Source organism: Ranitomeya variabilis, chromosome 5 (assembly GCF_051348905.1).
Source record: "Ranitomeya variabilis isolate aRanVar5 chromosome 5, aRanVar5.hap1, whole genome shotgun sequence".
NCBI lineage: Eukaryota > Metazoa > Chordata > Amphibia > Anura > Dendrobatidae > Ranitomeya > Ranitomeya variabilis.
Window position 1 is genome coordinate 299,071,292 of NC_135236.1, and position 14,815 is coordinate 299,086,106.

The window sequence follows — 14,815 nt, forward strand, 5'->3', positions numbered from 1 at the left end:
ATACACATCTGTATATATATATATTTGTAAAAAAAATTATATATTTTTTTCAAAATAGTGAGGCAGCACACCATATTATTTAAGGTTTGAAAAAGGTGCTTTTTAATGGCCTATATGGCGACGTTTCAATCCCAGGCGTGCATCTTTCTTTGCTTGAGAAAGATCCACACCTGGGATAAAAATGTCACCATATGGGCCATTAAAAAGCACCTTTTTCAACTTTAAATATGGTGTGCTGCCTCACTTTATTTTGATATTTATTCATAAGGACTGGTATGTACCTGATAGGCTTTGCACTCTATCCCAACTGTGCTGTTCTTCTAATTTATATATAATATATTGCTCAAAAAAATATAGGGAACACTCAAATAACACATCCTAGATATCACTGAATGAAATATTCCAGTTGCAAATTTGTATTCATTCCATAGTGGAATGCGTTGAGCACAATAAAACATGAAAATAATCAATGTAAATCAAAATTAATATCCCATGGAGGCCTGGATTTGAAATGATACTCAAATACAAAGTGGAAAATCAAATTACAGGCTGATCCAACTTCAGTGGAAATACCTCAAGACAATGGAATGATGCTCAGTAGTGTGTGTAGCCTCCATGTTACTGTATGACCTCCCTACAATGCCTGGGCATAGTCCTGATAAGGTGGTGCATGGTCTCCTGAGGGATCTCCTCGCAGACCTGGACTAAAGCATCCGCCACGTCTTTGGTGCAATGTGACATTGGTGGATGGTGCGAGACATGATGTCCCAGATGTGTTCAATCTGATTCGGGTCTGGTGAGTGGGCAGGCCAGTCCATAACTTCAATGCCTTCATCTTGCAGGAACTGCTGACACACTCCAGTCACATGAGGTCTGGCATTGTCCTGCATTAGGAGGAACCCAGGGCCAATCGCACCAGCTTATTGGTCTCACAAGGGGTCTGAGGATCTCATCTCGGTACCTAAGGCAGCAGATTGCTCTCCGCGGCGTCTCCAGACTCTGTCACGTCTGTCACATGTGCTCAGTGTGAACCTGCTTTCATCTGTGAAGAACACAGGGCACCAGTGGCGAGTTTGCTAATCCTGGTGGTCTGTGGCAAATGCCTAGCGTCCTGCACGGTGTTGGGCTGTGAGCACAACCCCCATCTGTGGACGTTGGGTATTCGGACCATCCTCATGGAGTCTGTTTCTAACCGTTTGTGTAGACACATGCACATTTGTGGCCTGTTGGAGGTCATTTTGCTGGGCTCTGGCAGTGCTGTTCCTCCTTGCACAAAGGCTGAGGTAGGTAGCGGTCCTGCTGCTGGGTTTTGCCCTCCTGCGGCTCCCTCCACGTCTCCTGGCTTACTGGCCTGTCCCCTGGTAGCGCTTCCAGCCTCTGGACACTACGCTGACAGACACAACAAACCACCTTGCCACATCTCGCATTGATGTGCCATCTTGGATGAGCTGCACTACCTGAGCCACTTGTGTGGGTTGTAGAGTCCGTCTCATGTGACCACGAGTGTGAAAGCACAACCAACATTCAAGTGACCAAAACATCAGCCAGAAAGCATTGGTACTGAGATGTGTTCTGTGGTCCCCACCTGCAGAACCACTCCTTTGAGTGTCTTGATAATTGCCAATAATTTCCATCTGTTGTCTGACAATTTCACATGCTGTTGTGCAAATGGAATAGTCAGTGTTGCTTCCTAAGTGGACAGTTTGATTTCACGGAAGTTTGATTTACTTGGAGTTACCGTATATTTGTGTTTCCTTTATTTTTTTTGAGCAATATCAAAAACTTTACCATAATTTGCCAAAGGTCAGAATAATAAGAGACAATGTTTTAAGGCATTTTTCACTTTCTGCAAAGTCAAAAGTTTCCATACATTTCATTAGTATTTGGTACCATTTCCCTTAAACTGAATGACTTGGGTCAAGCGTTTGGGATATCCTTCCACAAGCTTCTCACAATAGTTGGTCAGAATTTGGGTCTGTTCCTCCTGACAAAACTGGTTTAACTGATCCAGGTTTGTAGGTCGCCTTGCTCGCACCTGCCTTTTCAGTTTTGCCCATAAATTTTCAATAGGATTGAGATCAGAGCTTTGTGATGGCCACTCAAAAACATTGACTTTATCCTGAAGCCACTTTGTTACTATTTTGGCAGTATTCTTCGGGTCATTGTCCATTTGGAAGACCCATTTCCACCAAAGCTTTAACTTCCTGGCTGAAGTCTTGAAATGTTGCTTCAGTATTGCCACATAATCTTCGTTTCTCATGATGCCATCTATTTTGTAAAGTACACCAGTCCCTCCTACAGCAAAACAACCCCACACCATGGTACTGCCACCCCTGTGTTTCACAGTTTGGGATGGGGTTCTTGGGCTTCCAAGCATCTCCCTTTTTCCTCCAAACGTAACGATGGCCATTATGCCCAAAAAGTAAACTTAATTTCATCAGACCACAGGACATATCTCAAAAAATGTAGATCTTTATTTTTGTGTGAATTTGCAAAAATTAATCTGGCTTTTTTTGTTTCTTTTGGAGTAATGGCTTCTTCCTGGCAGAGTGGGCTTTTCAGCCTGTGCTGATACAGTACTCGTTTCACTGTGGATATTGACACAATCTTACCAGCTTCCGTCATCATCTTCACAAGGTCTTTTGCTTATGTCCTTGGTTTCATATGCATATGTCGGACCAAAGCACGTTCATCTCTAGGACACAGAACCCGTCTCCTTCCTGAGCGGCATGATGGCTGGACATTCCCATCTTATTTGTACTTGGGTATAATTGTTTGTACAGATGAGCGAGACACCTTCATGTATCTTGAAATTGTACCCAAGGATGAGCGAGACTCATGCAAGTCCACAATTCTCTTCCTGATATTTTGGCTAATTTCTTTAGACTTTCTGATGATGCTACACAAAGAAGCAGTGTATTTCAGGTGTGCATTAAAATACATCCACAGGTGTCTCTAATTAACTCAGATGTTGCAAAAAAAAAAAAAACTCTTAGAAGCTTCCAAACACATGATATCATCATATGGGCCATCCAGAATTGTTTAAAGGCATAGTAAGCGTAATGTATGTAAACTTTTGACTTTGTAGTAAGTAATAAAAATGCCTTAAAGCATTCTCACATTATTCTGGCATTTGGCAAATATTAATAATTATGGTAATCCTAGTTGACCTAAAACAGGAAAGGTTTATTCTGATTTCATGTCAGATATTGAAGAAAAACAAACGTGTCTTTTTATATAGTGTATGTAATTAACTGAATTATTTTTATAACTGGAACATCAGATTTTGAGTGAACGTTTTCGGTGTTGCGACTTTCATCAAACAATTTGGTGGCCAAGCTTTCAAAATATAGAATTAGTCTGTAACAACACAGTGTATCGTGATGCAGTCTCCACTATTTGCGATTGCATTGCTGCACAAATTCCACTGAGCGTGCAGAGCATTGCATTGTATATCATACTAGCTGTTACCAGCCAGCTAACGCTCGGCACGCTCATTGCTATCTAACGCTGCTGGTGATTAAACTAAAGTAAATAATAACATTCAATAGCGCTTACGCAGGTGGTAAATTAACTTAAAATGAAGTTAATAACAATAGTGTGGTGATGTGGGGGGCGGGATTATGTGTGGTGATAGGTTGGGGGGTGGGATTATGTGTGGTGATGTAGTGGGCAGGATTGTGTGGTAATGTGGTGGGCGGGATTATGTGTGGTTATGTGGGGGGGCGGGATTGTGTGTGGTAATGTGGGGGGCGGGATTATGTGGTGATGTGGTGGGGAGCGGGATTATGTGTGGTGATGTGTTGGAGGGCGGGATTATGTGTGGTGATGTGGTGGGGGGCGGGATTATGTGTGGTGATGTGGTGGGGGGCGGGATTATGTGTGGTAATGTGGTGTGGGGCGGGATTATGTGTGGTAATGTGTTGGGGGGGCGGGATTATGTGTAGTAATGTGGTCGGATGGCGGGATTGTGTGTGGTGATGTGGGGGGGGCGGGATTGTGTGGTGATGTGGTGGGGGGCGGAGCTACTGTGCAGGGGGTGGGATTAGCGAGTAATCACGATGCCTCTTATAAATATAGATACGGGATTGGAAACCTGCCTGCTGCACCTAAACTCTGTAGAACGTCTTGTGCAAGTGTACACGGTGTGCTCAGGAGGGTGCTGAATGTGTTATACTATGGACACCCACCTAACTGTGATCTCAGTTTAAACCTTTAGATCAGTGTTTCTCAACTCCAGTCCTCAAGACCCCACAACAGGTCATGCTTTCAGGATTTCCTTAGTATTGCATAGGCGATGGAATTAATGCTTGAGCAGGTGATGAAATTATCACCTGTGCAATACTAACGAAATCCTGAAAACGTGACCTGTTGTGGAGTCTTGAGGACTGGAGTTGAGAAACACTGCTTTAGATTCTGCGTTAAGTAGCCCTGCAGCATTTATAGTTACACGGAGAGGACCCTCCTTTGCTCGTCACCCCATCACACAACTTAGGATAGCTAGGTTTACTAGATACTGTATTATTGTGGACACTACTTCATCTACATTCTTTTTTGGTACAGGCAACACAATTATGGCAGTGGAGGTTATAAATAAGTCTGAAAGCTTAAAAAAGACAAGTGAGCGAAAATATGAAAGGACTGGAAGAACCAATAAAAGGCTTGAAGAGAAAATGAAGGCGATAACAGTTGAGCAGATCAACACATCTGGGAAATCCAGAGAAAGCCTAAAAGATGCCCCAAAATGGCCTTCTCCTCCTCCTCCTCCTCCTCAGATCTCTGAAGACAATATAATGGAGAAAAGAATAAGCATGTATGAATCGCATGCCCTTAATCTATTGGCTGACTTGGCCCTAAACTCATTTGGCTCCTCAAATCTTCCTTACATACAAAGTGTGAATGTGGCATCTGCACCTGAGTTACAGGTTGAGGAGCCAGCACGTAGAGATGACCCTGTAAGTACTGAAGAGCCTCCAGCAAAGGATAGTAGTCCTCCAGCTCTGTCTGCCACGGCATACACTGAGCCTGAAAATACAATGGAAGGTGACAAGCCTAAAAATGGCTTTCATGTCTCTCCTCGCAGCATTGCATCACAGAAACGATCTGAATCCGGTGAAAAACAAATATCACAGAAAGCTCACATTGCTGCTGCCAAGGCTAAAGCACGGTATAATGCCACAAGTAAAATTTGCTTAGAGCATTCTTACTCTCAGCTTCCTCTAGGGATTATCCCAGGCAAATCTGCAAAAGAGCAACCCATTCAAGGTGTCCCTGATTCCACTACATCGGCTGATATGGTTCCGGAGTCATCAGCAAATGGTCTCTCAGAAGACGTGGTATTTACTGGTGGGAGTGAGTCCCCAGGGACTGGTAGCAAACACAGGGGAGTGTCGAAGCTCCAGGAAAATGTTGTAATTACTTTTCACTGGGAACCAAACTACAATTTTGACCTTGACAGCAAGTTTACCAGTGATCCTTTAGAAAAAACAATAAATCGTGCCCTACATGGGTAAGTATGTGATGTGAAATAATATACACGTATTCTGTTTTTAGGGTGAGCTGAACCAACCTGTCATGATTCAGTTAGCACATGTATTGCACACGTTGTGTCAGTTTTTTTACCGGACGTATTTTTCGGACTACAAGACGCACCGGACTATAAGGCGCACCCAGGTTTTAGAGGTGGAAAATAGGGAAAAAAATACTTGGAGCAAAAAAAGTGGTAAAATATTTAATAACATAAATAACATACTATTATATGTGGTGTTATTATATATAATAGTATGTTATTATGTTGGAAGCTGCGGGACCAGTGTGGTGTCTGTGAAGTACTATATGAAGATGCTGGAGGGTGAGTATAAGAATGGGGGCACAGGGCTTATATTGAAAGCACCACTCCAGCACTGCAAAATAACACTGGAGTGCTGCTTTAAAATCCCATGGGAGAACTATAACTCCCAGCATGTCCTGCAGATCCTATGACATGCTGGGAGTTATAGTTCACCAAAGGAGTGGCAGAGTGCTTTATTGTGTTTTGTAAAGACTAACCTCTTAATTGTGGCAGCCAGCCAGCCACTGTGGTGAGGTAAAAGCATCCCATGACTGCACACACAGAGCCCTCCCTCTTGTTTCCTTTCCACAGCACAGGTTATAAGAGGAAGCCTGCAGATTCTAGTGGGGAGTCTGAAGGACCTGTGATGATGTCAAGGAGAGGGAGGGCTCTGTGCTGCCATGTGATGCTCCAGCCTGCCCACTTCTGACATCACACAGGTCCTCCTTGTGCACAGCACTCAGCGTCTAGCCCAGGCAGGTATGCAGCGATCTCCTCTCCCCTGGCCCCTGCTGCTGCCTCCTCCTCCTCCGGACACACAGATCTCCCCAGCTGCTCCAGGAATCCAGCGCTGGGGAAACCATGTGTGTCCCTGCTTAAGTGCAGTATTCATTTGCTGCTCCCGCTCACAGCTCAGCTGATAGGTGGGTGGGGAAGCAGCTAATGAATATTCACTGCACTTAATCATCGGGACCACATGGTTTCCCCAGCGCTGATTCGAGGCAGCGGGGACATTTTTCTGCCTCCTGAAGTGGGATAACAGTGCGATCCCACTCGCTGCTGCCCCCCTCCACACATGCTACATCCCTATCATAAGACGCACCCACACTTTCCTCCCAAATTTGGAGGGAAAAAAGTGCGTCTTGTGGTAGGAAAAATACGGTAATTGTCAATATGAAGTAATTGATACTGCTAGAGTGCCAGAACAATAGCTGTTAAACTCCACTGAAAGCTCCTGAATTTTGTAATTTTAGGTACTGTTCACACTGCGTATGCAGTGCATATGGGGAGTTTTGTATGAATTATGAAATATGGGAATCAGGCAGAACCCCCAAATGAGAGGGCGTGTAATGACGCAAAAATTAATTTAAGTGGATTTATTTTGTGCTTTTATTTTTGGCAGTGTCCATCTTTTCAGGTGGTCACAAAAATGTATTAGACTGTTCTTGTACCAACCTGAAAAATCAGACAAAGCACAAATTGGGTCCATTTAAACTTGGCTTGTATCAATGCTGGTTATGGCTCCCATCATGGGCTCCTGAATACATGCAGTGTGAACAAGCCCTAATTTCATTTGTAGTGGCCTTTTTTTAACATGTTTTTGCAGGTATTTTATTTGTATTGATATTGAAAATGATGTAAAAATGATCTGGTAACTTTACTTTGCAGGTCAGAAAGATTAACAATATTGTATTTATATTGTTTGTGTCACCACATTCTGAGACCAATAACCTTTTATTTATGAGAGCTTGTTTTTTTACAGAGCAAGCTGTAAATTGTATTTGTATTTTAGGATACTTCCAACATTAATTGCTTTTTATTCCAATGTTACTTGTTTTGTCTATTTTGTGTTTGTTTCTAAGGCCATGTTCACACGCTGCGGTTTTTACCGCGGAACCGCCGCGATTTTGATGCTGCGGGTCCGCAGCAGTTTCCATAGCGTTTACATTAACATGTAAACCCTATGGAAACCGCAAACCGCAGTGCACATGCTGCGGGAAAAACCGCGCAGAAACGCAGCGGTTTACAACCCGCAGCATGTCACTTCTTTGTGCAGAATCGCTGCGATTCTGCACCCATAGGAATGCATTGAACCGCTTACTTCCCGCATGGGGCTGTGCCCACGTTGCGGGAAGTAAGCGGATAATGTGCGGGTGGTACCCGGGGTGGAGGAGAGGAGACTCTCCTCCAGGCCCTGGGAACCATAAAATAGTGTAAAAAAAAGAATTAAAATAAAAAATGAAGCTATACTCACCTCTCAGCGCTGCCCGCGGCGTCCAGTCTCAGTTGCTGTGCCAAACAGGACCTGTGGTGACGTCGCGGTCACATGACCGTGATGACGCCGCGGTCACATGACCGTGACGTCACGAAGGTCCTTGTCGGCACAGCCGCTTGCAGCGCCGGGGAGATCGCGACGTCAGAGGGTGAGTATAGCCAATTTTTATTATTTTTTACATTACTATTGATGCTGCATATTGCTGCATATGCAGCATCAATAGTACAGCAGTAATCCCGCAGCGTAAACCGCGGAACAAACCGCGATAAATCTGCAGGGATAACCACAGCGGTTTTGCCCTGCAGATTTTCAATTCCGCTGCGGGATTAACCCGCAGAGGAACCCGCAGCGTGTGAACATGGCCTTAAACTGTTTTCAGAACGTCTTCTTGGGACTTGTACTGCAGTCACTTTATAGCAAGTGTAGTGTACTCCTTTTCTTATGTATTGCAGTGTTGTGTAAATTTGGCAGTCTAATATGAAGCCCTACTTCATAGGAACACAAACATGGCAGACATGGGACCTTCAGTAGGTGACTAACTGCCATGGGAGCCCATCTGGATTTCCTGCCTGTTTAACCACTTGGCTGATAACTAGTGATGAGTGATTGTGCTCTGATAACATCTTATCTGAGCATTCACGTATGCTAACTGATTGACTTCAGCGTGCTCGAAGAATATGTTTGAATCCCTGGGCCTGCATGTCTTGCGGCAGGGATTGCATGTTTGTTAGGCAGTCCCTGCTTCAGTCACGAGACATGCAGGTGCGGCGACTCGAACATATTTTTCGAGCACACCGAAGTCACTCGGTTAACACACGAGCATGCTTGGAGAACACCTTATCCAACCACAGTCTCTCATCCCTACTGATAACTCTTTTGTCACCCGATGCTCAGTTGCGCAGCATACACATGTAGGGAATGAGTAAAAGCAGGTAAGTAGTATTAATGGAAGGCAGGTGCATATATACACACTCCAGTTTAAAACAGTGTGATACACATATGTATGTATATATATATATATATATGTGTGTGTGTGTATATGTATATACTGATATATATATGTGTATATGTATATACTGATATATATATATATATATATATATATATATATATATATATATATATATATATATATATATATATATATATATATATATACACACACTGTGTTCCATATCATTATGCAAACAATATTTCCTCATATTTTCTCTAAATTACCTATCTGAATTGCAGTCATTGTTATTTTCCAGTCATCTACTATTCTAGTATAATTGCAATGTTTTGGAACAAACTGCCTATGAAAACAGTATCTTTTTAAAAAAAATAAACACTCAAAATGCATGTTCCAAATTATTATGCACAGCAGAGTTTTCAACCTTATTTTTTTTATTTTGAACAAAAAAATGGTCAATTGTGAAGTTATAAGCATTATCAGCTTATTGCAAAATGAAATCAAACAGTTTTCAAGTTAAAATTTTATTCTAGGTGATGTTACATTTGCACATAGGACCCCTTGTTCGAAAGAAGCTTCTGAACTCTCTCGTCCATTGAATTTGTCAGTTTTTGGATGGTTTCTGCTTCAATTGTTTTGCATGTGGACAGAATACCCTCCCAGAGCTGTTGCTTAGATGTGAACTGCCTCCCACCATCATAGACACTCCTTTTGATGATGCTCCAAAGGTTCTCAATGGGGTTGAGGTCAGGGGAAGATGGTGGCCACACCATAAGTTTGTCCTCTTTTATAGGGCAGCACGGTGGCGCAGTGGTTAGCACAGCACGGTGGCGCAGTGGTTAGCACAGCAGCCTTGCAGCCTTGGAGTCCTGGGTTCTAATCCCACTCAGGACAACATCTGCAAAGAGTTTGTATGTTCTCTCCGTGTTTGCGTGGGTTTCCTCCGGGTTCTCCGGTTTCCTCCCACATTCAAAAAGACACCCTGATAGGGAATTTAGATTGTGAGCCCCAACGGGGACAGCGATGATAATGTGTGCAAAATTGTAAAGCGCTGCGGAATATGTTAGCGCTATATAAAAATAAAGATTATTATTATTATGGCAGCCAGAGATGCAGATGTGTTTTTTGCAGCATGAGACGGTGCATTATCATGCATGAAAATGATCTTGCTGCGGAAAGCACGGTTCTTCCTCTTGAACCATGGCAGGAAGTGTTGTTTTAGAAACTCCACATAGATTATGGAGTTCATCTTTACCCCTTCAGGGATCATAAAGGGGCTGACAATCTCTCTCCCCATGATTCCAGCCCAAAACATTACTCCACCTCCTCCTTGTTGGCGCCTTAGCCGTGTTTTCATGGGGTGTCCATCAACCAGCCATCCTCCACTCTATCCATCTGGACCATCGACCGTTGCACGGCACTCATCGGTGAACAAAACAGTTTGGAAGTCAGTCTTCATGTATCGTTTGGCCCACTGGAGCCGTTTCTGCTTGTGTGCAGTGGATAGAGTTGGTCGACAGGATGGCTTACGCACAGCTGCAAACCTCTGAAGGATCCTGCATCTTGTTGTTCTGGGGATGTTGGAGGCACCAGCAGCTTCAAAAACTTGTCTGCTGCTATGACAAGGCATTTTTGCAGCTGCTCTTTTAACCTTACGCAATTGCCTGTTGGAAAGAGTCCTCAATTTTTCCTTAGCACGCACACGTGTGTGCTGGGAATCAGCTACATACTTCTTGATTGTGCGATGATCACGATGAAGTATCTTGGCAGTGTTGATTGTAGTCATGCCTTGACCTAAATACTCCACAATTTGTTGCTTCTCAGCAGCCGACACATCCTTTTTCTTTCCCATTTTGGCAAAAAATGTAGGCTGCTGCTTAACCCCTTCCTGACATCTGACGTACTATCCCGTCGAGGTGGGGTGGGCCCGTATGACCGCCGACGGGATAGTACGTCATACGCGATCAGCGGCGCTCACGGGGGGAGCGCCGCCGATCGCGGCCGGGTGTCAGCTGATTATCACAGCTGACATCCGGCACTATGTGCCAGGAGCGGTCACGGACCGCCCCCGGCACATTAACCCCCGGCACACCGCGATCAAACATGATCGCGATGTGCCGGCGGTGCAGGGAAGCATCGCGCAGGGAGAGGGCTCCCTGCGGGCTTCCCTGAGCCCCCCGCAGCAACGCGATGTGATCGCGTTGCTGCGAGGGTCTTACCTCCCTCCCTGCAGCTCCCAGACCCGGATCCAAGATGGCCGCGGATCCGGGTCCTGCAGGGAGGGAGGTGGCTTCACAGACGCCTGCTCAGAGCAGGCATTGTGAAGCAGCCTGCACTTTCCTCAGATCGGTGATCTGTCAGAGTGCTATGCAAACTGACAGATCACCGATCTGTATTGTCCCCCCCTGGGGCAAAGTAAAAAAGTTAAAAAAAAATTTTTCCAAATGTGTAAAAAAAAAAAAAAAAAAATATTCCAAAATAATGAAAAAAAAAATAAAATATTATTCCCATAAATACATTTCTTTATCTAAATAAAATAAAAAAAACAATAAAAGTACACATATTTAGTATCGCCGCGTCCGTAACGACCCAACCTATAAAACTGCCCCACTAGTTAACCCCTTCAGTAAACACCGTAAGAAAAAAAAAAAAAAAACGAGGCAAAAAACAACGCTTTATTACCATACCGCCGAACAAAAAGTGGAATAACACGCGATCAAAAAGACGGATATAAATAACCATGGTACCGCTGAAAACGTCATCTTGTCCCGCAAAAAACGAGCCGCCATACAGCATCATCAGCAAAAAAATAAAAAAGTTATAGTCCTGAGAATAAAGCGATACCAAAATAATTATTTTTTCTATAAAATAGTTTTTATCGTATAAAAGCGCCAAAACATAAAAAAATTATATAAATGAGATATCGCTGTAATCGTACTGACCCGACGAATAAAACTGCTTTATCAATTTTACCAAACGCGGAACGGTATAAACGCCTCTCCCAAAAGAAATTCATGAATAGCTGGTTTTTGGTCATTCTGCCTCACAAAAATCGGAATAAAAAGTGATCAAAAATGGTCACGTGTCCGAAAATGTTACCAATAAAAACGTCAACTCGTCCCACAAAAAACAAGACCTCACATGACTCTGTGGACCAAAATGTGGAAAAATTATAGGTCTCAAAATGTGGAGACGCAAAAACTTTTTTGCTATAAAAAGCGTCTTTTAGTCTGGTTTCACACTTGCGTTTTTATCTGCATGCGTTTTTTAAAAAAACGCATGTGTGAAAAAACGCATGTAAACGTGGTAAAACGCATGCGTTTTTAGACGCATGCGTTTTTATAGAAAAACACAAGAAAACAAACAAAAAAAAAAAACCCTACCCCTAACCCTACCACTAACCTGAAATACGTGGCACTAAAATATACGTTTATATACGTATATAAGTGCCACGATATTTCAGTGGCCACGTATATAAGTGCCACGTATATAAGTGCCACGTATATAAGTGCCACGTATATAAGTGCCACGTACTTACGTGCCACGTATTTACGTGCCACGTATTTACGTGCCACGTATTTACGTGCCACGTATTTAAGTGCCACGTACTTAAGTGCCACGTACTTAAGTGCCACGTATTTACGTGCCACGATATTTCAGTGCCACGTATAACCACATAGTTATAGTATTTATAGTACGTGGCACTGAAATACGTGGCACTGAAATATCGTGGCACTGAAACACGTGGCACTGAAACACGTGGCACTGAAACACGTGGCACTTAAATACGTGGCACTTAAATACGTGGCACTTAAATACGTGGCACTTAAATACGTGGCACTTATGACTGTCAGAAAATGTTCATTAAACGGTTAGAGGTGAGGTTAGGGGTAGGGTTAGGGTTACCGTTGGGATTAGGGTTAGGGGTGTGTTTGGGTTAGGGTTTCAGGTAGAATTGGGGAGTTTCCACTGTCCAGGCACATCAGGGGCTCTCCAAACGCGACATGGCGTCCGATCTCAATTCCAGCCAATTCTGCGTTGAAAAAGTAAAACAGTGCTCCTTCCCTTCCGAGCTCTCCCGTGCGTCCAAAAAGGGGATTATCCCAACATATGGGTTATCAGCGTACTCGGGACAAATTGAACAACAACTTCTGGGGTCCAAGTTCTCTTGCTATCCTTGGGAAAATAAAAATTTGGGGGGCTAAAAATCATTTTTGTGGGAAAAAAATATGTTTTATTTTCACGGCTCTGCGTTGTAAACTGTAGTGAAACACTTGGGGGTTCAAAGTTCTCACAACACATCTAGATAAGTTCCTTGGGAGGTCTAGTTTCCAATATGGGGTCACTTGTGGGGGGTTTGTACTGTTTGGGTACATCAGGGGCTCTGCAAATGCAACGTGACGCCTGCAGACCAATCCATTTAAGTCTGCATTCCAAATGGCGCTCCTTCCCTTCCGAGCTCTGTCATGTGCCCAAACAGTGGTTACCCCCCACATAGGGGGTATCAGCGTACTCAGGACAAATTGGACAACAACTTGTAGGGTCCAATTTATTCTGTTACCCTTGTAAAAATACAAAGCTGGGGGCTAAAAAATCATTTTTGTGAAAAAAAAAAAGAATTTTTATTTTCACGGCTTTGCGTTACAAACTGTAGTGAAACACTTGGGGGTTCAAAGTTCTCACAACACATCTAGATAAGTTCCTTGGGAGGTCTAGTTTCCAATATGGGGTCACTTGTGGGGGGTTTGTACTGTTTGGGTACATCAGGGGCTCTGCAAATGCAACGTGACGCCTGCAGACCAATCCATTTAAGTCTGCATTCCAAATGGCGCTCCTTCCCTTCCGAGCTCTGTCATGTGCCCAAACAGTGGTTACCCCCCACATAGGGGGTATCAGCGTACTCAGGACAAATTGGAAAACAACTTTTAGGGTCCAATTTATTCTGTTACCCTTGTAAAAATACAAAGCTGGGGGCTAAAAAATCATTTTTGTGAAAAAAAAAAGAATTTTTATTTTCACGGCTTTGCGTTACAAACTGTAGTGAAACACTTGGGGGTTCAAAGTTCTCACAACACATCTAGATAAGTTCCTTGGGAGGTCTAGTTTCCAATATGGGGTCACTTGTGGGGGGTTTGTACTGTTTGGGTACATCAGGGGCTCTGCAAATGCAACGTGACGCCTGCAGACCAATCCATTTAAGTCTGCATTCCAAATGGCGCTCCTTCCCTTCCGAGCTCTGTCATGTGCCCAAACAGTGGTTACCCCCCACATAGGGGGTATCAGCGTACTCAGGACAAATTGGAAAACAACTTTTAGGGTCCAATTTATTCTGTTACCCTTGTAAAAATACAAAGCTGGGGGCTAAAAAATCATTTTTGTGAAAAAAAAAAGAATTTTTATTTTCACGGCTTTGCGTTACAAACTGTAGTGAAACACTTGGGGGTTCAAAGTTCTCACAACACATCTAGATAAGTTCCTTGGGAGGTCTAGTTTCCAATATGGGGTCACTTGTGGGGGGTTTGTACTGTTTGGGTACATCAGGGGCTCTGCAAATGCAACGTGACGCCTGCAGACCAATCCATTTAAGTCTGCATTCCAAATGGCGCTCCTTCCCTTCCGAGCTCTGTCATGCGCCCAAACAGTGGTTACCCTCCATATATGGGGTATCAGCGTACTCAGGACAAATTGGACAACAACTTTTGGGGTCCAGTTTATTCTGTTACTCTTGTAAAAATACAAAAGCTGGGGGCTAAAAAATCATTTTTGTGAAAAAAAAAAAAGAATTTTTATTTTCACGGCTCTGCGTTATAATCTGTAGTGAAACACTTGGGGGTGCAAAGCTCTCAAAACACATCTAGATAAGTTCCTTAGGGGGTCTAATTTCCAAAATGGTGTCATTTGTGGGGGGTTTCAATGTTTAGGCACATCAGGGGCTCTCCAAACGCAACATGGCGTCCCATCTCAATTCCAGTCAATTTTGCATTGAAAAGTCAAATGGCGCTCCTTCCCTTCCAAGCTCTGCCATGCGCCCAAACAG

The 14,815-nt window shown here is 43.5% G+C and overlaps 1 protein-coding gene across 6 annotated transcripts in view; it reads left to right on the forward strand.

Moving 5' to 3' along the window:
- TASOR2 (transcription activation suppressor family member 2) overlaps positions 1–14,815 on the forward strand; it is a 190,674-nt gene that overhangs the window by 108,212 nt on the left and 67,647 nt on the right. For all 6 annotated transcript variants that reach the window (XM_077264467.1, XM_077264464.1, XM_077264469.1 and 3 more), the window contains one exon: positions 4,564–5,509. In XM_077264467.1, the coding sequence (XP_077120582.1) occupies positions 4,564–5,509 (946 nt within the window). The remainder of the gene's footprint in view (positions 1–4,563; positions 5,510–14,815) is intronic.